This window comes from Phoenix dactylifera, chromosome 12 (genome assembly GCF_051530095.1).
Source record: "Phoenix dactylifera cultivar Ajwa chromosome 12, Ajwa_hap1_PhDact_Kaust_v1.1, whole genome shotgun sequence".
In the NCBI taxonomy this organism is placed as follows: domain Eukaryota; kingdom Viridiplantae; phylum Streptophyta; class Magnoliopsida; order Arecales; family Arecaceae; genus Phoenix; species Phoenix dactylifera.
Window position 1 is genome coordinate 3,975,737 of NC_143201.1, and position 26,664 is coordinate 4,002,400.

A 26,664-nucleotide genomic window follows, 5' to 3' on the forward strand; every position below is an offset into this window, starting at 1 on the left:
AGACTTGTGATCTGACATTCTGGTGTTATTTCTGCTGCAGGTACAAATTGGGTTTCTGCCCAAATGGCCCTGATTGTCGGTATAGGCATGCAAAGCTGCCTGGACCTCCACCCCCTGTTGAAGAGGTCCTTCAGAAGATTCAACATCTGAGTTCTTTCAATTATGGCTCTTCAAATAGATTTTATCAGCATAGGAACACTGGTTATAACCAACAAGCAGAAAAGCCTCAATTCTCACAAGGTTCTGCAGGAGCTAATCAGAATGCAGCAGTGAAACCACCGATATCAGTTGAACCACCCAATGTACAGCCGCCACAATCTCAAATCCAGCAGTCACAACAACAACCACCACAGCCAACTACTGAGAACCCAGTGCAGAATATTTCAAATGGCTTGTTGAACCAAGCTACTAGAACTGCTTCTCCACTCCCTCAAGGGCAATCTAGGTTTGTCTGGAGTTTCTAGATTCAGTCAGGTTTTGTTAAAAAAAAAACTTCTTGTAGCACTTTATTGTGAACTGGTTTCTGAAGGCTCAACTGAAGTTGTATTTAGCTTCCAAGAAGCCTATATTTATTAAAACTTATGATGATATTGAGTATTTAATAATGCAATGGACAATCAACTCTGCTTCGAGGATATTTTTTTTTTTGCTGCTCTCCTTTAATAGTAAGCAAGAGAGCATAGTGCTTGTATATCCGGCTTAGAATGATTATTATTATTATTAAATTTAGCTAGCATCAAAACGAGATAGATGCATCTAGGTAGCAAAGAGTAGCAAAGTAATTAGACCTACTGATTTTATTGTCATACATACTAATTATGTCTGTTTAATTATTTGTGTACTTAATGCTGTCTGTCACCGCATGACCAGGTGGTTTAGTAGAATAATTAGATGCTATATGATGTGATTATACATAACGAGGAACATCAATCTAAAATCTATAGTTATCATTCCGATTTAGAATTAGGGCTGCAATCATGTTGGTTTGGACCTGGTCATTGTTGACCCCAACCTGACTTTGGTTTCACACTTGAATCTTGATTTTGGATCCCCTACCCATTAGTTTATTGGGTTGGGCGGAGTCTAGTTGGGTTGGGTCGAGTCAAGGTCAAGGTTGACTTGGACGCAATCCCAAAATGTTTGGGTTCAAATCGGGACCGGATCGGTTAAGATATTTAGTTCAGGTCAAGCATTTAGCTATTTTTTATAGCTAAAATATAACAATTGATAATTAAATATAAAACACTGAAATTTTTTAAACAAAACTAAAAAACTCAACTTTAAACATAAATTTTCATTCAAAGTTTATCAAATAAATTGATTATTCTTAAGTTTACAAACAATAAGTTTTAAAAGTATATATTGATGTACTTGAGGATATAATAAATAAAAATCCACCAAAAGAAATAGAGAATATTTAAAGATATTTGAGTGAAAATAGGTGAGAGAAGCTTGGTTGTTGACATGAAAGAGAGGAATTAGTTTATATAAGGGTGCATTTAATGAATTGGGAAAAATATTTTGAGTGAAGGAGAAGTGAATGTATATGATCTGGGTTTTCAGGTCGGATCAGGTCAGAGTCGGAGCAGGTTTATTTTTTGTTGACCCAAATTAGACCCGGATGATATATGGGCCAAGTTAGTTGAAAAATACAAAATCTAGGCCCAAACAGGTTTTTAGATCGGTACCTAACTGTCGAGTCTTTAAATATAAATCCGGTCGGATCTAATCTGGTTGGGTCATAGGTTGACTTGACCCATTTGCAGCCCTATTTAGAATTTCCAGGTTCTATTGGTGTTGTTTTATTATAATGCTTAAGTGGAAGGCATAATGTGCACAAACTAAAGTTAAAAGTTTCTCATATCATGCCTATTTATGTAAGAGATTGGCATGAGCCACATTCTATGTCTAATTGTCTTGCCACTTGTCACCCTTCCATGTTTAGGAACATGATTCCACTACCGGGCACTTTAAGACATAAAGATACACCTGGAGAACTTATTTTTTGGAGAACTACTCTTGGCAGCTTTACAATAGTTCTTTGACTTGTTTTTAATCTTTAAAAATATGTTTCATTCTCATAAACATGACAAAGATTGTGAATCTCATGGACATGATTTGTTGGCTTCCCAGAACATTTTTCAAACTAGACATGTTGCACCATATTTCAAGCTTTTGACAACATGAACATTGAATAACATTATTTAGGGAAATTGATACTTTAAGAAATAGATATAAGATAAATTTTTAGTTTAACAAGTGTATTAATTCATATTGCTAGAAAATGTTATATATTGTTCTTCTTGGTAAAGAAACTAGACTGTTTATCTCAAGGTTTGTAAACTTTGAGCCTCTTATGATTTTGGCTATAACAAAATGAGTTTCGGCTTTTACAATTTGAATGTTAGGGTTCAACCAAAAATAAGAATAATTAGAAAATAATCAAAATTATAAAAATTAAAGGCTTGAAAGACTATAACATCCTAGCCTACAACCGTAGTATATAACCAAGTCTTCCGCTGCCTGATTGTGTGTGCAGCTCTAGGCTTGCGATTTGTGGCATAAGTGAGTATGGGTTTTCAAATAGTTGTTAAGGTTAACTCAACCAGGGCATCTTTGACCGGATGACCGAATGGGCTCACTGCTCTTAGTTCAGCTGACGATATCTTTCTCCAACCTTGCCCTTCCTTACGGCTTTGCATCTTTCAGTGCTTTCTTTTGTCTCTTTTCTCCGATGATGCTGATACTGCCCCGATATTCATTGATACCATTTAAGATTATGTTGTACTTTTGGAACCCTTGAATGAATAATGTATACTTTTGGCGGTGGACATTTTTTAAAGCTATTTAGAATTGTTGAAAATAAACTATAATTCTAAAATTAGAACAAATAGAAAATGGTTAGACATTATTTTACATTATAATATTTTATGTGGTGAGGAATGGCAACAACTCTATACAACCATGTTATAATAATGAATTTTTAATAATATAAAATTATATTCCCATTCTTGAGTTCTAATTATCGAGTGATGCTTCATGAAATGTTAGTGAAAATAATGCATATCATATTTTTAACGAAAATTCTACCAATTATCTTGTAACCAAATGCTTACGTGCTTTTGATTGCACTCCAAATTCACAAATTTCTAGTTTAATCCTCATCGATATTACTCTTTATAGGCTTGTTATATCAACCAAGATTTAAAATTTTGGTTTTGGTTTTTTCTTAGTCATGTTAGTTTGAGTTTTGACATTTCGACAGTATCAATAGTTCCAGTCTAAAATTTCAATAATAAAAAAATAAAAAAAGCCAAGAAAATTATTTCAAAAACATTTTTTAGGATATTGTATGTGCCTAGTGGTTGAGCAAAGACGGATTGGTGTTAACTCTCCTTTGTGTTGGGTCAAGAAACCCTCAGCCTTTATTCAATCCATTTGTACTTGAGTTTAGGGAAAGCAAACTCATACCCAAACCATTTATTTAATATGGACCAATACCCAACTTGCTAATCCATTTATAGGTCTACATTGGTTAGTCATATACCTTAAGAAAACCGAGTGGAGCCAGAAAGATGGGATCTAGGGTTGGGTATCTAAATAAAGCGCGCGAGAGAGAGAAAGAGGGGGGGGGGGGGGGAAGAGAGGGGAAATTAAGGTGAATGAGAAATATGATAAATCCTAAACACAATATGCACTTAATTCTTTCCTCCAAAACTTCATTTTTTCTTAATCATTAATTGCGTAATGTTCCTAATCACTTGAACGAAGTCCAGATCGGTCTATGGTCAGCTGACTATCACCAATAATATAGGGACCCAGGACTAGGTTTTATGAGTCTGTCCAACCTATGGTGACCCTGTAGGTTGGGGGGGGGGGCAAAGTTGAACCGAACCCAGTTATAATTGGGTTGATCTTGGTTGACCCAAACCTAACCTGCTTATAAGAATCCTCATCCAAACTCAGTTATTTCAAACATGTTCTGGCAGATTGGTGGTTCCAACTTAGAAGTTGCCCCTCCTATATATCAGGTTGATCAGGACCTTCAGGCGTATTGCTTTAGTAGCTTTGTCTTAAATAGTCAGTTATGATTTTTCTAAATAAAAATTTAATCCATATATTGGATTACATTATAATACAATATACCAGTTATAGTTTGATGTGAGTTAATCTTGCGACTATCTACATTATTGTGATTTGAGCAGTAGAATAGCCAGATCTATGCCAGCATTTTTCTTCTTTTGAGTTTCCTTGAGACCCAGCAATAAGCTGCTTTCTCATCTTACCAGGACTTACAAAATCTAACTTTAGTCTTGGCATAGTGCTTCTTGGAATTCCCAAATCAAGGGAGGAAATTTTAAAAATAAGCACAACGTGCGACCTATTTCACCCATATAAATGAGTTTTTGGCTGAAACAATGAAACTAACACTGGTTTTGGATCAGTTATAACTGAAACTAAAATGTTTCAGTTTCAATTTTAGAGTTCTGGTTAAAACTAAAAAACAATATTATTAACAAAGTGCCAATTGAACTGCAAAAGTAATGAGAGAAAACATTAAGAATAGCCCCTTCTCATATTTTTTGGAAGTTTGGAACTATTGTAATTGGACAGAAAGGTTTTAAGTTTGGAACTACTGAAATTGGACAGAAAAGTTCAGCTTCTGCTTAAACTATGAAAATTCTGGTAGTCTCAACTTGGTTTTGTGACTTCTATCTGAAAGCTGTCAATCATGGTTGAAGGTTTCAACCTTGGATTGCAGTTGATATGGAAGTGTAGTTATTGTTGCAGTAAAGCCTTGTCATAGACTAAACATGGTGCACTGCTTTAATTGACATTAGCAATGGCTCTATGTTTTCTTATACAAACTAATTGCTATTGATTGTTCTTGATTGCTACAGGTTGCTTCCACCATGTATTAAAATTTAATAGATAACCACATCCCATCTGCATCCTACATATTAGTCTACAACATTTTCATATGCTTCTCCCCATTTTTGTATTTTCTTTTGGATGGTTTTATTGCATGCAGTCATTGTCTTCTGATTAAATTTTCCATTCTGAAATATGAATAACTAGGTATTTTATTGTTAAAAGTTGCAACCGGGAAAATCTGGAAATTTCCGTTCAGCAGGGTGTTTGGGCAACTCAAAAGAGTAATGAGGCAAAACTTAACGAAGCTTTTGAATCCTCAGAGAATGTTATTTTGATATTCTCAATCAACAGAACTCGGCATTTCCAGGTAGGATGGACTCGTTACATTATGCTTTGTCAAACACATGCCTAATATAGATCTTTCAAAAAATATCATTAAAAGAACTTTAGTTAAATTGGTTTCTCAGCGCATCTTGCATGCTAATTAATTTGTGGCTGAAGCAAATAATGTTTATTTGTTATCTATAAGGGTTGCGCAAAGATGACGTCTAAGATAGGTGGATATATTGGTGGAGGAAATTGGAAATATGCTCATGGAACTGCACATTATGGGCGAAACTTTTCAGTCAAATGGTTAAAGGTATGTTTATTTTGATATCCTTTGCTAGGTTTATTTGGCTAAAAGTGTATATTATGATGAATAAATTCTTGTATGTTTAGTTGGCTAAAGGCATTTTCGTTTCAGGAAGCTATGTTTATTTATTAGTCATTGATAGTTATCCTAGTAGATTCATGTAGCATGCTTTTTTCTTAAAAGAACAAACTATCTATGGATCTCATAAAGTTATCCAGATTTGTTTGTATCATTAATAAAAAACTACTGTCATATCTGCAAATAAATAGGCTTTTCATTGACCTAGATGTTTATCTTTCCATGTAGGTTCTTGCCAATTTACGGCAGAGAAGTGTTTTTTTTAACAGATAATACATGTACTTGAACCTTGACTTTCATGCTGATTCATGTATAAAAGAATTACTAATTAGTGCCAAAGTTTAGAGGATATCATAATGCTCTGAAATATGACCGTAGCCTGTAGGATATAGATCGAAGCAAACTACAATTTTTGAGAACTGTGTGGTAACTAAGAGATGTAAAGTTAGAAGAAGGTGCATTAGTTGAAATCGAAGTTGCACTGCAGAGGATAGAGTTGATAAGAAACCTGTAGAATTGGTAAGATCATGTGCATTGAAAGCCAAAGGTTGCCTAGTATGGAGAGTGGCCATGATCTTTTAGATCCCAAGGCAAGATGTTCTAATAACATAGGTTTGATCAAAAATTTCATTTTGTAGATTCAGTTTGAGAGGCTATCATTCTAGCTAGATTGGATGTGATACCCCTGGGTCTGACAGGTGTTTAGGGAAAAGTTAGATGAGACTCAAAATTATATACATGTATTCAGTACTTCCAAAGTAAAGGAGAATTGTCCATGGTTGATTCTGTAATAGATAAATAGGAATTTCTAGTTATACAATGTGAACAAACATTCTTTGTGGGATTAGCCATTCCATTTCTTTTAGAGAGAGATTCTCTTTCAGCAAGCAAATGTAGCATGGTTACTGGGGTCTTTCTATTGCATTTTGCATATGTACTTCAAAGGACATCATGGCATAACTATAGAGGTTAGTTGCATGATCAAATAGTCCAATATGCGCGGATTTTACCTTCTCCCTTTATTTGAATATACGTGGCTTATAGTGAAAGTCAAACGACTATTAAGATCCCAAAGAATGAGGACTACTAATGAGTTGTAAGGGGCCCATGGAAAAACTCCAAGGAGCCCTTGTCACTCTTTGGCGCAAGTTGCTAGCGGCATGTGGATAAAATCAGAACTAATACATTCCCATGAAGTCTAGTCTGTGCTGGGTTTTTGTTTGCTGCATGGGCCATGGATGGGCTTCATCCTTTGTTTGTTGAATGGGACCAATGATTAAAACAAAGCGATTTTTAACTAAAAAATGTGGCCTCACCATGTTTTAGATCAAATGTTTATATCCCCATATATGGCCCTTGTCCCAGGTTAGGGTCAAGTCAGTACAATATTGGGACGGACCAGAACAACTATTAAAAAACAAGAACAAAGAGAAAAAATGAAAAAAAAAAAGGGTCGTAAGATGATGCCAACTCATCCCAAGTGTCTGGATGCAACGATCCTGGTCCCTCTCTTTGACTGGTACGGTATCATCAGGATGAATTGGGTCATTAATCCTTGGGTTAGAATGTTGTGGTTTTTCTGTGAGTTTCGTGCATTCTAGGGTTCTTTAGGAATACATATGATCCAAAGGTAGGATTTTAGCTCAAATTTTATCAGTGAATTTATATGATGAACTATTTAATCCACAATATTGACTATAACTTGAAGTATTATGATTCCCCAAAACCCAGAAAAACAAAATGTTCTGGAACTTCTTTGCTATCAAAAGTTTGTGCTATAATCTCCTCCAATATATATATATATATATATATATATATATATATTCCTGTGAAGTACTTGGTGTATGCATACATGGCAGTCTTCTTGCAAGCATGTGTCAAATATGAGTTGCTTTAGCCACACCAGTGTTTCCTTATAAGTGATCAATTACATACAATTTCATAATGATTTCTAACCCTGATACATTTCCTTTGAAAGATCAAAGATGGATAGCAGAAAGAAGCTTGCTTCTGTCAGTGATGCATAATATCATTTTCTTTTGTCATCATGTTCTCAATATTGAAGCTCTTCCTGAGGTTACACCATGTTAGGGATGTTGTAGGCACAAAACTTTGGTGTTTCCTGTATTTATGCATGTACATGCATGCATAGATGCATACACGCATGCATACATATATACATGCACGAATGCACGCATGCATGGTTGCATATATACATGCACGGATGCACGCACGCATATATACATGCACGCACGCATATATACGTGCACGCACACACGCATGCAGACATTCATGCATGCACACATGCATCAATGCATACATGCATGCGTAGATACATGTACACATGCATACATGCACGCGTAGATACGTACACATCAAAAACCACCATCTCGCTCTTTCCTTTCTTCGGTGCTACACATGCATGCATACACGCGTGCACGCATGTATCCATCCACACATGCGTGCATGCATCTGCATGCATGGCACAAACATCTACATCCACATCTACCTATGCACATGTATGTGTGAATAGTTCGTGAATGGAAATAAGAACTAATGTAATTCTTTCTTGAGTTTTACTAATATATGTACTTTCTGATGCATGCACGGCACAAACATCTACATCCACATCTACCTATGCACATGTATGTGTGAATAGTTCGTGAATGGAAATAAGAACTAATGTAATTCTTTCTTGAGTTTTACTAATATATGTACTTTCACTTTGGATAAAGCCAAGAAATTTGACCTAATTGTAAGTCCAAATCTGTTTGATTCATGGTATGACTGGAAATGGATTTGTGAGGACTGGATATACTTGAAGAAGTATAAAGGCACTCTGTCCAAACAATCAGCTGACATGTTATTGGCAAGTGGAAAGAAGATATAGGGAGAGCTTTGGTATGAATGGGGGCTTGGAATGCGTTGAGGGTGAGAGAGAGAGAAGGCTAGGACCTAAAGATAATATGGATGGATGTCGAGACAAGAATACAGAAAAGCTTGCATTGACAATGGATGCTGGCCTTTCTTGATTACAGTGGGTGCTGCCCTTTGCTGGAGTAGTTGCTGACAAATATCCATGAAGAGACCTTAGTGAGAATGAGGGCTGGATCTATGTTGAGGGGTCAAGAAAGAGAAAGTTAGGAGCTAACATGATGGTTTGGATCTATGTTGAGGGATCGGATGAAGAAGGTTCTTAACATTGAACACACTAGCTTTATTGTACAAAGCGGAACTTGCAGTGTAGAATACTCATGTTTCAAAAATAAGTATGAATATGATCAAATACATGTTAGAAGATTATGCTGATGGTTGGGTATTGGTTTGACTGTCATCTTCTCTACAACAGTTATTGTTCATTTATGAATAATTTAATGGGCATATAGTTCAGAGATCTAAAACATCTTCAAGTGATCCTAGATATTTATGCTGCTGCTGCCTTTGATTGATAGACTGTTGCTCAAATATTTAAATCTTTATTTCGGTCTCATTTATAGCATCCTCCATTTCTTTGTTCACTGTCTACACCACTAGAAACTTCTCTTTCAATTAATAATGGAATTTATGAGCTTATTCTTCTGGCTTCTCAACTTCAATTTATATGCGACGTGTCTTAAATTGCAGCTATGTGAGTTGTCCTTCAATAAAACTCATCATCTCAGGAATCCTTACAATGACAACTTACCAGTGAAGGTATGTCTAGTGTCTTGTAATTTTTAACTTGACCAATGGCTTTTTATAATATCTCTTATTGTTTTGTCGATACATCCTATTTTTGCCATTACATGACATGGACATGGTCATGTTAGATATGTAAGGATAAGTAGTTATGCGGTCATCTGGTTTGAGATTTTTTCATAGTTTCCTTTTTGGAAATATTTGCTTGGAATCCTTGTATATACAGAATGCTGGTTAAGTGCTGAACATCGTACAAATTTCTTACTTGTCTCTTGTTAGTCATGTAATTTTTCCGAATGCAACACGATCAATCTGAAATATTCAAAAAATCATCCAATTTCATGTGCCATGTGAACTAACTCATGGAAGTTTTTAAGCAGAGTAATCTCAAATCTTTTACATGAAGTTGAAATTGACAATTACATTACTGGAGTCAGCTTCTTATTAATTTGTTAATTACTAGAAGTGACATCTTTAAGAGATTATGTCTATACTACAAACCATCCAAGCATAATGTGTAATTTACTTCTCTCAGGACTGAAGTACTCTTCTGCAGGTTATGTATGATAAGATACCTAAGCTACTTCCACATTTTTTTTTGTGGTTTTTGTATCAAGGGGCTTGTGGACATGATATTTCCTTTAAAAAATATCAATGTGAATACATGTTTTAGAACTCATCAGATATTCTTTGGAAATGGTTGGCATCACCACTGCTATCTCATATGTGCACCTCTGTTAGCGGTCATCCAGTCTGCTGTACATGTTTTCTATCTCCAGGGAGCTGAACATGCCTTTGGCTGGTTGATTGTTTTATTTTATTTTATTTTATTTTGGACTGGCAACATTTAAGAAGGGTATATGCGAATATCTAGCTCAAGCGTTGCTTTGTTTTCTTCTTCTTTAACAAGTAACAATATGAAAATAAAAATTTATTTCAAGGTCATTTTATTATTTGATCACATGCTGAAAATTGATAATACAACTATGATAGTAGTATGATAATCTAATGAATGACAATTCAACTCGTACCATTTTTACATAGCAACGAGTGATGCGGATTAATAGTTAATTTGAAGACTAGCTTGTAAATAACCAGTTTAAAGAATTGATGGCAAAAATTAATTTGAATCTCAAAGTTAGTGCATGAGTTACCTTGTATTTGAGCAGTTCAGTAAAAAAATATGATCTTTTCATGAAGAATGCTAGACATATAAAGCAATTCACGTTTCTTTAAGAAATCCACTAATTAAGCTTTTAAATTGACTATAAGAGGATTCACCAAAGTGAACATTTGCATAACATAATTAGAGCTGCTGTGAATTTTTAATTGAAAGAAGTTGCATTTATAGTGACGATGCCACCAGTCTATCCCTTCACTAAGAAATCCACTAATAAAGCTTTTAAATTGACTATGAGTGGACTCACCAAAGTGAACATTTGCATGACATAATTAGAGCTGCTGTGAATTCTTAACTGAAAGAAATTGCATTTATAGTAACGATGTCACCAGTCTATCCCTTCACACAATTACTTCTTAGTTCCATCACATTCTTTATATCAAAAAATACAAAATATACATGATGAGCAGCGTTGGCGGAACCGGTACCGGGCACCATACCGGTTGCTCGGCGGGACGAGTCGGTACGCGCCCTGCTAGGCGTGCCGGTCCCGTACCGATGCAATAGAAGAGACGGGGGAGAGGGAGAACGAGAGAAAAAGAGAGAGAAGGCAGAGAGAGGGAGGGAGGCTGGTGGAGGGTGGCAGAGGGCCAACGGAAGTTGTAGGAGGCTGGCGCTGGTCCGGGTGGCGGAGGCCGCGGCCGAACCCTGCTGAACTCCTGTTTCGTTCGAAACAGGTGTCCGGCTGTAAAAAGATTCGCAATTTTTAAGTGAAGTCGGCAAATCGTGAAATTTTTTACGGCTGGACCCCTGTTTTGAGGGAAACAGAGGTTCTACCGCGGCCTCCGCCATCCGCACCAGCGCCAGCCTCCGCCAGCCTTTCTCCCTCTCCCTCCCTCCTCCGCTCGCTCTCTATTTTCTTCTCTTTTCTTCTCCTCTGGTGCGGCGTTTTGGATTCTTTACCGGAATCATCCCGAAAGTAGTTGGTACAGCTCGGGACGGCCCCAAATTGGGCGGTTCGAGACGGTTCCGCCAATCTTGTCATAGTGTCCTTTTGGACTACAATCATCCACCAGGTTTGGAACTTTGGTATGCTACATTATTTAGCCAACAAAGAGAAAAGAAAAAGGTTGAATAGCACGAAAGATCTTGTCTTCTGCTATGGAATTTGACATCGTGTTGCCTATGCAATACTATATGCGCTCATTGCACATGGACCAAAAACAAAGTTCGCTTAGTGTTGCACGGTGGCATACGAGACCTGGTTAGTATTGTACAGCCACATATGTGAGATCGCTTTGTATTTTGGAGCTAAATATGTTCTTATGTGCTAATGTAGGTGAAATGAGTTCAAGCTGATGGTTAGGTTTGAATGGGTTTCAGGTGGGTCTGATACGGATATTAATAGTGTTAAAATGATTATATTATAACTGTTGCTATTAGGTCTTAGATACTAAGCAATAAGTATTAGTTGTTATTGTTATTGATATTGCAATTATCCATCTATAAAATTATTTATTATTAAAGTTGTTTCTATTGGACTTAATTTATTAGATTTATTTTTAAATAGTTAAAAAATGTAATCGCATATGCACCTGCATGTCACATATCCACCATGCAGTCCCTTGATTGCCTGCATACCACAATGGGAAAAGCTTATTTTCTAATTTCATTTACCCCTTAGCTCATTTAAGCTAAGCCACCCAAGTGGTTGCATTAAGAAATGTCTTCATCTTTGGAACTGGTAGTTCGACATATGTGGCTGCCTATTGTAATAAAGAAATCTCAAGGTTTCTCAATGTTTAACTTTAATTATTCAAAATATAAAGAATAGAAATGTGGGGAAATTAATAAAAGCAGATTAGGATAGTAAGACATTTGGTTAGCCCTTTTATTAGTCAAATTGTGGTGCAGGAAGGCCTTTTTATTATAATTAAGCTTTTGAACAAGTTCTTTAATATGATTATGGTGATTGTGACTGGATCTTGGTGGGTTAAAAGACATGTCTGCCCTCTCAACATACTGAAGTTTGCTCATATGTGCTTGCATATGAGCAGGGTTGGAACCATGTTGGGTGGAGCCAGGCTTCCATGTAGCCTGTTGCCTGACTTAGAAGGATTTTTTGAGCTTCTCTTCAGGCCTAAGCCCAAACAAATTTTCAAGGCTCTAGCCCGAACCCAACTTGAGCCCGAACCTCAACCAGGCCCGAAGCCCAATTGGACGACCAGACTCGATTAGGTTGGAAGGCTTAGCGATGACTTGATTGACCCGAATTGCTTGGCCCAACCAAATAAAACTTTTGTTTTGGGTCAAACAAGTTGTCTTTGAGATGTTCCATTCAGAGAAAAACAACTAATTCATCAAATAAACTACATTTAGATTCGATCTGGAATTCAAATAGACAAAAACAACTATACATCATGATATAAAACTAGAGTAATTCATACAAATCATGCAAAAATCAATAGAAATAGCCAAGTCAGGCTTAGTTCGGGTTGTGTTTTAAACTCAGGCTTTGTGCCTAGAATTAGGCTTGGGTTCAATCTGAGTGCGGAGTGTTTTACCCATTGACCTGAAGCCGGCCTGATATTGAATCTAGCCCTGATTTTAGCTCCAAGCTCAATCCAAATATTCTCGGCTGGCTCGAGCCACGTCTGGCCCTATGCATGTGGCATTTTTGGATTAGGCAATCCTCTCAAAGTTAGCAATCTTGAGTACACAAGCTATTTGTTAAATTATTTTCTTTAATATATTTATTGTTATATTGTTTATCATTAGACTAAAGGACCATACATGCTATTAAAAGGATGGAAAATATTATTTTCATACCATTTAAATAGGTCGAGATTGCATAATTGTTTAAGAGTCAATGCAATATTAGTTTTCTCTTACAGCTGTTTTCTTTTAAATAAAAAATATCATAGTTAATGATTTATGCTGTTCAAAATGTTACAATTATTTATATGTATTCTTTATGGATATTCTACCAGGATTTGTCAAAGATCTAGCACAAAGAAAGGAAGAAAATTATTAATAAACATGTCAATAACAAATGATTCATTTGCATTGATCTTTTTTACCTCTTTTAACATCCATATACAAGTGAACAAATGAGCATCCTCCATATAAAATTCATTTAATTGTCGAACTTAAGGGTCTAAGATTAGGATTTCTGACCCATAAAAGCATAGAACCAAAGCATAGTTTATGCAATGCTGGTAGTTTAATCCAGTCTACGACTTGCTGTTCTGTTTTTTGTGCTATGCAATATTATTGCTTTTGAAAGAGCTCTGGATCTTGCATGCTGGAAGGAATTAACAAATTGGATGGAGGGAAGCGAAGAAATTTAGCATTCCCCATATAAAGTTCCTACATTTAAATGTCTATCTCTAAGGGATTAACATTAGCACAGTTCTATCTTCAAAGATTTCTTGAGATATCTTCTTACGAAGTGGAGAAGAGAACAAGAACGCAAACTCAGAGATGTGGAGGAACAAGTAATTTTATTTCTCCAACGGTCTGAAAGGTTCTGCCTCACAACTGAGAGAGCATCGCCTTAAATAGACCAAGTTACAAAGTTGGATTCCAATTTGAATTGAAATCCGAAAGTCAGGCTGCCGCTCATGGCTGACAGAGAAACAAATGACTTGACAAAAGAAAAGGAAAGACATGACCGAAAAGACTCAAAGCTGGAAAATACAGCAAAACATTCTTTGCTTTTACAAAAGTGCTTTTCGAAAAGCGTCCTTTTTCCGCCGAAAGTTGATTCTTTCGTCCTTTCTTCTGCCGAAAATAATTCCTTCGCTGTGAAGAAAGCATCTTTTCCTTTGGTTGGTGGAGATTCCTTCCTTTAGAGAGGACTGATAGGACCCTTGGTCGGTGGCATCTTTTGCCGAAAGTGGTTCCTTCCATGTGAAGAAAGCATCTTTTCTTGGTCGGGAGTAATTTCTTCCGCCTGAAGAAGAGTGAGATGTGACATAAAGCTCCTTTTGTCAGGGCTTCGTCAGAAAGTAGATTCTTTCTGTTGGAAGGAGAAGACATTTTCTTCGTCCTTCATGATGTGCTGGCATGATGTGCTGGCACTACTGGTCTGAATTCAGACTTCTTCGTACAAAGTGGATTCTTTGTGCTGGTTGGAAATGATGTTTTCCACCGAAAGTCTTGTTGATGGAGACACAAGGCTGGTATCATCTGCCGAAAGGTGGATTCCTTCGGGATAAGTTTGGTGATTCACCATTGATGTAGACACGAAACTATTTGCTCGTGCTTTTGCCATAATTCTGGCCTTCTGTTTAGTCAGAGTGATGAGCAGGTTCTTTGCCTTTGCTTTGATGAAGCTTAATAGGGCTGAACCTGATTTGTTGGGACTTAATTGCTCCCTTTCTTGGCCTTGTGATTAAGACCTTTTGTCACATAGCTTCTGTAGCTGCAGCTGCACGGGTTTTGTGCATAAGAATGAACCGTTCTTCTTCCTCAGGAGATAAAGTATCCTCTGCATAGGGATCTTGAGACTCTCCTGCAAGACACTTGTATTTATTATTGTCCTCAGGTGTGGAGTTTGATGAACTTCTAGATGCAGTGCTCTTCATGGAGACTGTCTTCTTGGGCTCTGCGTTGAATGTAGAGCATAACTGTTGCTTCATATGGTCCATACATTTGGACATAATTTCTTCAGGAGTACATTGGGAATATTTTCTGAAGAATTTGTTCTTAAGACTGGCAAAATAGCTGTCAGTACTTTCTTCAGTATGCTGTGATTCAGCATGATCATTTTTAAATGAAATCAAATTTGATTTTATGGTGGTAATAATCTCATCAAACTCTCTGGGCATTTTTAGCCACCATTTATAAAGGAATTTTCTTTTAAGAACAGGAATATTTACCTCTTCTTCTACCTCTGCGGATATGACCCATTTCCATATCCAAGGGATCTTGTTCTCAATTACGAACATCATAGGACAGAGCTCCGAAGAGATGAAGTCATCTGCCAACTTGTTGATGGTGGGATGATGATCCACCCATTCTTCAAAATAATTAAGAATTTTTTTGGGTAATATTTTCAGATCTGGCTCAAAGTATATCCACCATTTGTGAAACCATCCTGGTAAGGATTTGTGCAGGACTTCAGGATTTACCTGCAAGAACCATGAATGCCTCCTCTTTGGATTGTCATAGTAGAAGACATTGGTGAAGGCTTGGACGTAGTCCCAGTAATTGACTAAGACTATCTGCCCATTTATTGTGATCTGCTTGGCCTGATTCGGGTCAAGTCCCCATTCATTTGGTCTAATCACCTTGTGTATTACACATTTGCTGAAGTTTATAATTCCACTCCTGATAGAACCATTTTGGAAATTATGATTAATTTTCACAGAATTAGTACGGAGCAGGAGCGCCTCCATAACTACTCTGTTTTTTCCTTCCAAGGAAGGATAACCCCGTTCGTCAAAGTATTTTTGACGGATGAACCATGCATCATTCAAATTTTGAACTTCATTATGATCCAGGTACATGATAATCTCCTCGGATTTCTTCTCCGAGTAAGTATTGTCCTGGAGATTTTTCTGTAGTACTTCCTTCATTGTTGGGCTTAACAATGAAGTTGATTGCAAAGAAATTCCTTACACAGCATCAACATGTTGATCTTGGTCAACTTTCTCTTTCCCTTTGCCGAGATAAGTTGCCAAGTCCACCATTTGTGGAGTCCTGGGAAGTGCATTTGCACTGCGTTCCTTGCCATAGTAAGTCAGGGCATTCCCCGTACTTTCGGGAAGTGCATTAGCACTGCGTTCTCTGATACAATGAGGCCATGTGTTTTCTGTAATTTCGGAAAGTGCATTAGCACTGCGTCCCCTGATATATCGGGCAGAAGATTGTCTGTCGTGATCATAAGATCCTCGTCGTGGAATCATCCCTGCAAAAACTCGCGAGTCAAGAAGTCAGGAAGAGAATTATCTTCGGACTTAAGAAAATCAATTTGAAATTCAAAAGCACTTAATTATGCTTGCCATCCAGCAAATATTTGGTTGGATACAAGATTTTTCACATCTTTTTCTATGATCCGTTTGACTGTAGTGCAGTTGACCCGCAGCAAGAATGGCTGGTTCAACAGATCACTTTGAAATTTAGAAATGCTTTTAACAATTGCAAACATTTCTTTTTTAATTGTTGAATATTTGCTCTGAGTGGCATTTCACTTTCCAGAGACAAAGTTAACCAAAATTTCTTTACCAACAGTTGGATCCAATTGCTTTAAGATTTTCCCAAAACCAATGTCAGATGCATCGGTCTCTACAATCTTAAACCAATTCGGATTTGGTAAAGATAGGCAAGGTAGATTCCTTACCTTGGCTTTAATTAGCCTTACCTTGTCAGTATGATTCTGACTCCAGGGAGCAGGTTCCTTTTTTAACCTGTCATACAGGATTGTAGTATCCTGTGCCAAATTTTTATAATAATTAGACACATAATTCAAACTTTCCAAAAATCGTTGAAGTTGTTTGGTGTCTAGGATTTCATCCGGAAATTTGGATGCAAACTCAATACTTCTTTCAATAGGGACTATTTTCCCATGACTGATGTAATGACCCAGAAACCTTATTCTGGTTTGGAAAAGACTCCTCTTCTTAGCAAATACTGCTAAACCATTTTTAATGGTGATCATTTTGAAAGTCTTTAAATCTTTAAAGTGTTGTTCTATTGATTTAGAAAACACCAAAACATCATCAATATAAGTAATGATGGAATGAGAGAATGGATTATAAATCTCATTCATGATGCTCTGCAATTCAGAGGGTGCATTTTTCAAACCAAATAGCATCACATTCCATTCATAATGTCCAAATGGTACTGTGATTGCAGTTTTGTATCTGTCAGATTCCTCTATTTGGATCTGCCAGTATCCAGATTTCAAGTCAAATTTGGAAAAGATTAATGCCTCACTTAGTCTATCTAAGAGGTCTTTCTTGTTAGGGATTGGATATCTTATCCATTTTAACACCTTATTTAAGGGTTTGTAATTGATTACCAATCTTGGTATTCCTCTTTCTTTTTCTGCGTTTTTATCAACGTAGAAAGCTGTGCAACTCCAAGATGATTGGGATTTCCTAATCAACCCTCTATTAAGGAGTGTGTCAATTTCTTTTTTACACAGATCAAGAAATTTTCTTTTCATCTGTGCTGGTCTAGCCTTGGTTGGGATGTTCTTCTCATTGAAGAAACTTTCATAAGGAAGAAAAACCATGTGTTTCTTCCTAGACCAAAATGCATAGGGTAACTTGTTACAGACTTCTTTTGTGAACTGTCCCTCTAAATCCTTAATTTTTTGGATTATGTAAGGATCTCGCAATTTTCTTTCTATGCTAAACATGTTAGCTTCTTGTTTAAGGAAAATCAATTGTTTTTCCTTACTGACCAAGAGATTCCTAGTCTCATTAATAACCTTTAACTGAGGTTCTGAAATAAAAGAAAATATTATTTCTTTTCTTTGCCTCTTGATTGTAGGCATGATTTCATTTTGTGATTCTAACAAAGTTATCTCTGTTTTTAACTGATTAATTTCATGTCTCAATTCATTTATTGAAACTGATTTCTCTTGACTATTAGTCAAAGCATTGATTTGGAAAAGATTAGAAGAAACGCCATTCATTTCTTCTTCTGATGTATCCAAATTTGATACATCTGATGTAGAGCTATATCTACATCTTTCCTTCTTCTTTCTTCTCTCTTCGGAGAAGAATCCTCTAATAGTTTTATTAACTGTTTTTCTTTTATCATTGATTTTCAATAGTGCACAGATAAACAGTATTGTCTATCTGTACTTGAACCCAACTCAAAATTCAAGATTACTTCTAGAAGAACATTTTCTTCCATCTGTCTAGATTCAAGTTTATTCTTGATCTTTCTTGGATAAGACTTATATTCAGTCTTCATATCTTCTGAGTTACTGAGAGTTATTAACTCAATTCCAGATACAAGGTTTTCTTGTTCTGACTCGGTTCTAGGTTTAACAATTACTTGACCTAGTTCAGTTTTAGATTCATTATCTGACTCTTTTTCAATAATTTGAAAAGGATCACTATCTGACATAAGGATGTCAGTGAACTTTATTGGATCCGGAAGACTTATTTCTTCTTTCCTAGACTCATTCTCTAGGTTATCTTCGAAACTTATTAAGTCTGGAAGTTTTATGTTTTCTACCCTAGATGTTTCATCAGGGTTAGTCCTAGAATCTTCTAAGACTTTCTCTTCTATTATAAGAGCGTCGAGCATTAATTTTGCTTTCTGTTGTTCTGCATAGAACCTACCAAACCATGGAACAAAATATTCTATGTTTCCATTGGTTTCTAAGCTTTCATAATACTGAGCCTTATAATATGCTAACTTAGTTACATTAAACTCATTAAAATACCATATTCTGAAGATTTTATTATCTTCCGACAAAAATTCTTGATTTAGGATATTTCTTAACATGCTTCCTGATTGAAGACATGTATGATGCCCTATATGATTTAAATGATTAAAAAATTAAATTCCTTTAAAAATTGTTCATTATTGGAACTTGGGCTTATGGAATTATTTTCCATATTTCTGGGCTTGCTGGCCAGTGCTCTGTGCAGTGAAGTTATGATGTTCTATACCTCAACCCTCTGTCATGAAGAACAATAGTTAATGATTCAAAGACTATAAAACACTACCACATGAATGATATGGCATCTGTTAAATCTGTGTTGAAAAATAAATCAATTATCCTTTCATCACCTGAACAACTACTAATCTGGTCTCTTTCTCCCATCAATCTAAATTCTGCACCCTACCAGAGGACAATCACTATGGGACTTGGCCGGAACTGCCCTAACTCAACGCCCTAACTCAACGCCCTAACTCGCCATCTTGGCATCAAACGGGCGGACAACAAACGGGCCACAACCTCCCACCCTCGGTCTCAACTCATCCAGGTACAGTAATACCAGAGACGGGTACCAAGCAACCATCCTTGTGACTTCCGGGTAAAAGGATATATGATTCAATAGCAGATAAACAAACTACCAATTCATGCTTTAAGTCAAAGAATCATAAAATATTCCAACTAACCTTCGAATGCCCATGGAATAGGCTCTGAAGATTACTCTGTAAGGAGCCCCAAAAGAGGTTTAACCCTCAGGGATTGGGAAGTTCAAAATCTGAATGATTCATGGTTTGAGCCCCAAAAGAGGTTTAACCCTCAGGGATTGGAACCTATCAGAGGTATCTTGAGGTTAAGGTTTGAACATTACATACACCCGAATCAGGCCAAGCAGATCACAGTAAATGGGTAGATAGTCTTAGTCAATTACTGGGACTACGTCCAAGCCTTCACCAGTAGTGCCAACACATCATGAAGGACGAAGAAATGTTTTCTCCATCCAACAAAAGGAATCTGCCTGCTGACGAAGCCCTGACAAAAGGAGCTTTATGTCACATCTCACTTTTCTTCAGGCGGAAGAAATTACTCCCGACCAAGAAAAGATGCTTTCTTCACATGGAAGGAACCACTTTCGGCAAAAGATGCCACCGACCAAGGGTCCCATCAGTCCTCTCTGAAGGAAGGAATCTCCACCAACCAGAGGGAAAGATGCTCTCCTGCAAGACACCTGTATTTATTATTGTCCTAAGGTGTGGAGTTTGATGAACTCCTAGATGCAGTGCTCTTCATGGAGACTGTCTTCTTTGGCTCTGCTTTGAAGGCAGAGCATAACTGTTGCTTCATATGGTCCATACATTTGGACATAATTTCTTCAGAAGTACATTGGGGATATTTTCTGAAGAATTTGTTCTTAAGACTGGCAAAATAGCTGTCAGTACTTTCTTCAGTATGCTGTGATTCAGCATGATCATTTTTAAATGAAATCAAATTTGATTTTATGGTGGTGATAATCTCATCAAACTTCTCTCTGGGCATTTCCAGCCACCATTTATAAAGGAATTTCCTTTAAAGAACAGTTTGCTCGTGCTTCTGCCATGATTCTGGCCTTCTGTTTAGTCAGAGTGATGAGCAGGTTCTTTGCTTTTGCTTTGATGAAGCTTAACAGGGCTGAACCTAATTTGTTGGTTTTAATTGCTCTCTTTCTTGGCCTTGTGATTAAGACCTTTTGCCACATAGCTTCTGTAGCTTCAGCTGCACGAGTTTTGTGCATAAGAATCCCCCAAAACCAATGTCAGATGCATTGGTCTCTACAATCTTAAACCAATTCGGATTTGGTAAAGATAGGCAAGGTGGATTCCTTACCTTGGCTTTAATTAGCCTTACCTTGTCAGTATGATTCTGACTCCAGGGAGCAGGTTCCTTTTTTAACCTGTCATAGAGGATTGTAGTATCCTGTGCTAAATTTTTATAATAATTAGACACATAATTCAAATTTCCCAAAAATCGTTGAAGTTGTTTGGTGTCTAAGATTTCATCCGGAAATTTGGATGCAAACTCAATACTTCTTTCAATAGGGACTATTTTTCCTTGACTGATGTAATGACCCAAAAACCTTTTTCTGGTTTGGAAAAGACTCATCTTCTTAGCTGATACTGCTAAACCATTTTTAATGGTGATCATTTTGAAAGTCTTTAAATCTTCAAAAGTATTGTTTTATTGATTTAGAAAACACCAAAACATCATCAGTATAAGTAATGATGGAATGAGAGAATGGATTGTAAATCTCATTCATGATGCTCTGAAATTCAGAGGGTGCATTTTTCAAACCAAATAGCATCACGTTCCATTCATAATGTCCAAATGGTACTGTGAATGCAGTTTTGTATCTGTCAGATTTCTCTATTTGGATCTGCCAGTATCCTGATTTCAAGTCAAATTTGGAAAAGATTAATGCCTCACTTAGTCTATCTAAGAAGTCTTTCTTGTTAGGGATTGGATATCTTATCCATTTTAACACTTTATTTAAGGGTTTGTAATTGATTACCAATCTTGGTATTCCTCTTTCTATTTCTGTGTTTTTATTATCGTAGTTGTTCAGGTGATGAAAGGATAATTGATTTATTTTTCAACAAGATTTAACAGATGCCATATCCTTCATGTGGTAGTGTTTTATTGTCTTTGAATCATTAACTATTGTTCTTCATGACAAAGAGTTAAGGTATAGAACATCATAACTTCACTGCACAGAGCACTGGCCAGCAAGCCCAGAAGCATGGAAAATAGTTCCATGAGCCCAAGTTCCAATAATGAACAATTTTTAAAGGACTTTAATTTTCTTTTTAATCATTTAAATCATATAGAGCGTCATACATGTCTTCAATCAGGAAGCATGTTAAGAAATATCCTAAATCAGGAATTTCTGTCGGAAGATAATAAAATCTTCAGAATATGGTATTTTAATGAGTTTAATCTAACTGAGCTAGCATATTATAAGGCTCAGTATTATGAAAGCTTAGAAATCTATGGAAACATAAAATATTTTGTTCCATAGTTTGGTAGGTTCTATGCAGAACAACAGAAAGCAAAATTAATGCTTCACTCTCTTACAATAGAAGAGAAAGTCTTAGAAGATTCTAGGACTAACCCTGATGAAACATCTAGGGTAGAAAACATAGATCTTCCAAACTTAATAAGTTTCGAAGATAATCTAGAGAATGAGTCTAGGAAAGAAGAAATAAGTCTTCCGGATCTAATAGAGTTCACTGACATCCCTATGTCAGATAGTGATCCTTTTCAAATTTTTGAAAAAGAGTCAGATAATGAATCTGAAACTGAACTAGGTCAAGTAATTGTTGAACCTAGAGTTGAGTCAGAACAAGAAGATCTTGTATCTGGGACAGAGTTAATAACTCTTAGTAACTCAGAAAACATTAAGACTAAATATAAGTCTTATCCAAGAAAGATCAAGAATAAACTTGAATCTAGACAATTTGAAGAAAATGTTCTTTAAGAAGTAATCTTGAATCCTGAGTTGGGTTCAAGTACAGATAGACAATACTGTTTATCTGTGCACTATTGGAAATCAATGATAAAAGAAAACCAGTTAATAAAACTGTTAGAGGATTCTTCTCCGAAGAGAGAATAAAGAAGAAGGAAAGATGTAGATAATAGCTCTACATCAGATGTATCAAATTTGGATACATCAGAAGAAGAAATGAATGACGTTTCTTCTAATCTTTTCCAAATCAATGTTTTGACTAATAATCAAGAGAAATCGGTTTCAATAAATGAATTGAAACACGAGATTAACCAGTTAAAAATAGAAATAACTCTGTTAAGGTCACAGAATGCGAATCAACCAGTAGAAAATACTCTACTGAGGAACCCTTATATCTTAAATGAAGTAAGATATCAAAGGTGGAACACAATAATTAACATTGTGATAAAAGACAATTTAGTCTTAAAAAATATGACTGCACTAATAGACAAGAGGGAATAATCCCTACAACTTATTTTGAAAAAACAGTGCAGAATCTAGCTGCCGCTGATGGAAACAAGTTAGATATCAAATATAAAATATCTCAGGCATGGCCAGCACCGGTACGGTATAGCCACAGATTTTGGTTCCGACTCGTTTGGGGTCGGAAACGAATGACTCCTTGCCCGTACCGGCACCGGGGAAGAAGAAGAGGAAGAAGAGGAAAGAAGAGAAAGAAAGAGAAAGAAAGAAGAGGAAGAAGAAGAGAGAGGAGAAGAAGAAGAAGAGAAGAAGCCTACCTTCTCCCTTGAGCCGAGGAGGATCACCCGTTCTTCGGTGCAGTTCCGACCTCTTCTTTGCTCGCGGGAGAAGGGGGGAAAGAGAGGAGAAGAGAGGAGAGAGGGGAAGAAAGGAGAGGAGGAGAGAGTTCGGAAAGGAGAGGAGAAGGGTCGGGAAGAAGAAGAGAAGGGGAAAAAAGAGAAGGAAAAAAAAGGAGAGAGGCCGGGGTGCGGGCACGAGTGGGGAAATGCTTCCCCGACTCGTGCCAGCGCGCGTTCCACGCGTCCACGCTCACGAAATCACGCGCGGTTCTCCACGCGGGGCAGCGAGCCCATGCGGGCTGCCCCACGTGGGCTTTTAATGCCACAGAGTGGGTTTTTTTTTCTTTTCGAACCGGTTCGGTACGGGTTTCTGTGGGTTTTTTTCTTTTCGAACCGGTTCGGTACCGGTTGAAACAGGTACCGAACCGGTACCGGTCTTTACCGGTATGTCGGTTCAGTCGGTTCCGTATACCTTGCCGACAATTGTGATGAATGCAGATGTGAATGTTGATATCCGATAGCTGGTAATGGTGCTGTTGAGATAAACCTTTTACTGATAATAGATGTAATTTCAGTAGCATGTTGGAGATTATTTTCTGCACATAGCAAGAGGCTTTGAAGTTGCTGGGGCTGGTAAGAACTTGTTGTTAAGACATGGAGTATGTTTGCTTTTGTTGTTGCGACAAATCCTATGAAGTTGCAATAAATGGTATTTAATGAAAAAGACGGCCTCTGGTATTTATTATGCTAATAGGAATATGATATTCCCTGAAATTTGCATTTTTGTCTCTTAGAAGCTCAACAGTTGAATCTCTATTGCCACTAAAGTTTTTTAATTCTTTCAAATTTGTACATGATTGCAGATAAGCCGAGACTGCCAAGAGTTGGAGCCTTTTATTGGCGAACAGTTGGCGTCTTTGCTTTATCTTGAGCCAGATGGTGAACTCATGGTATGCTGCTTCACATTTTCATAACTTTTGTAACCTGTATGCTGTACATTGTTAGTGGCGCCAATAAGTATGAATTATCCTATGTCACACATCAGATTTACCTTTGCTGTACATGATCTATGGCTGCACATCAACAACTCCATATCCCAGAAAAAAAATTGAAGAAATTAGAGAAATTCAGGGTGAATGGAAGATATACAATGACTAAACACTAGGCTTGCACATATAATATGAAATTAAGATTCTCAGTTTTGAATATCAGCCCTTGTTGGCATTTTTCTCTAACAGTTAAGTTAAAGTGGCTTATACACTAGTTTCCCATTTATGTTCTATATTTAAATCTAGCTTTTCAATTCAAATATTCTTCTACTAATTCCATGTCACTAAATCCACTCCAGTGGAAAAGTCTACCTATCATTTCTTCTTGAGCCATATGTCATCTCCATTGAAACACTTCAAACTATTATAACGCATCTTCCTATATCTTTTTCTACCTTTAACATTTCTATTTTTATTTATTCCATTTTCTCAAATCTTCAATTTCTTTTAGAGTCCTGCTTTGTGTACCCCAGCACGTACATGGAATGAGTGCCAAACCAGGTTATGTGCACCATACACGAGGGTAAACTGTTTAAGTGGGGTTTTAATGTCCAATTTACCCCCACTGGTCTGGCAAAAGCCTGGTAGCGGTATGCGTCATGGTACATGCTGGGGCACAGCGAAGCATTTTTTTTTCTTTTATAGGCCTCGAAGGTTGTTTGGCAATTAATTGCATGCTGTTTCCACATTTAGCTCTTGCCCATGGTTACAATGTCTGTCAACATCACACCTTCTTTCTGATATGTACTGTCTCAATAGGTTATCAACAGCGTAGGGTGTGTCCTTGTGCAGTTTGTGGTCGCTCCCACTGCTGTGTTTCGGTTCATATAGTTGCGTGGCATAGTTTGCTGAATTATAACTGTTGGGTTGCATCCTTCTCTTATTCAAGAAAGGCATGCCACTCTTCTCCACTGTTTATTATTGTCTTTGTTATTGTTATTATTGTGATTACTTTTTGTCCAAGGATTTGAAGGCCTATGTGCAGATTGAACATGGTAACCAAAAATTGTTGCTTTATATTGCAACAAAAGATAGAGATTAAGGGGTTATAGAATGCAAAACTCTTTCCATAGTATGACTAATTTACAAGCATACCAAATAACCTGCCAGGACATCTACAACATTTATAATGTGATAACAAAGTGTGAATGTTGTACATATAGTTATATTTTTGTTTATCATTTTTTACCATAAATTGTTGACATGTTATATATATATATATATATATATATATATATATATATATATATATATATATATATATATATATGTACGTACACAGAGTTCTGTATTTTTAATAATGTATAATAAGTTGCTTAAAACTATTCAATGCATGTATGAACTGTAATCAACATGAATATGCAGTATGCTTTATGATCCTAGTTTTTTTATAGATTAGAATCATTAGATAATAACTAGGGCTGGCAAACAAGCAAGCCGGTTACGAGCCAGTGCTAGTTCAGGTCGAAATTTGGCTCGACTATATTTTGCTTGGTTAGGATTTTAGCTAAGCTAGAGATATAAATATTTAAATAATTTATATATTATTATGTTTCTTTAATTGTTATTATCTATATAAATAATATAGGTTAATATAGAATATAGATTAATATAGGTTATAAAATAATTATTTTTAATAGATTAATATAGGTTTAGAATAGTATGTATTTCAACTATAATATTAAAATATAATAGGGATTATTACTCAAAACTATACATTTGAAGGCTTCGACTGATCTTAGACTCTCATTGGATCTCTTGAACAAGTTGTTTATGAGCAGCTCGAGCTTAGTTTTGAAATTAATTTTAGGTAGCTCATGCTTGGCTCAATTATGAATGAGCCGAGCTTGAGCTAGGCCTTGCTTGGCTCATGTTCATCTCGTTTCCGCCCCTACTAATAACTATGTTCACTTGTGTAAAACATGTGTACAACTTCAATACAGAACAATTAGAAATGGTTTACGTTAAAAATACTGAATAAAGAAGCATATTTTTAGCTTGTCAATTGCAGATCTTGTGTATCTTTCCATGCCAGTTTCCTGATTGCCAATAAATCATGGAATGATAAATATGCCATGCCTTCTCACAATTGGCATAGGCATTGCACATGACAATCAAATTCCTGGCCCTTATGCCATTTGCATCCCTACATGAAGTGACAAATTCTTCCCCGTTGACTAGGCCATTATTATTACATTCTTATCTTTGCTATTTCCACTTGCGAATCAGCATTTTGAGATTAGTTACCTGAAGCAGGAGCAGATTGGGATTTGGGTCTGGGGAAGAGAATTTCTTAAAAAAGACTTCGATAAAGAAGTGCTTAGCAAGGATGTGAGACCAAATTTCTGGAGAGATTCCATAGTGGGTCGGCACCTTAGATAGAAGTTTCTGGCTGCTAAGAATATAAGTATCTTAGGCTTGATGTCCCGCTCATGAGATAATGGTTGTTAACATTTAAATGCTTCCAGTTATTTCTTCGTTGTCTTAATATTTGAATTCATACATGTACAAAGGATGGTGTTATTAC

General features: G+C 36.5%; 1 protein-coding gene across 1 annotated transcript in view; it reads left to right on the forward strand.

The window, feature by feature from the left end:
- Window positions 1-26,664, forward strand: part of LOC103713836 (zinc finger CCCH domain-containing protein 45-like) — a 31,983-nt gene that overhangs the window by 2,155 nt on the left and 3,164 nt on the right. The window contains exons 2-6 of the mRNA XM_008800876.5: window positions 41-445; window positions 5,080-5,242; window positions 5,405-5,515; window positions 9,212-9,280; window positions 23,952-24,038. Coding sequence (XP_008799098.4) covers window positions 41-445; window positions 5,080-5,242; window positions 5,405-5,515; window positions 9,212-9,280; window positions 23,952-24,038 — 835 coding nt within the window. The remainder of the gene's footprint in view (window positions 1-40; window positions 446-5,079; window positions 5,243-5,404; window positions 5,516-9,211; window positions 9,281-23,951; window positions 24,039-26,664) is intronic.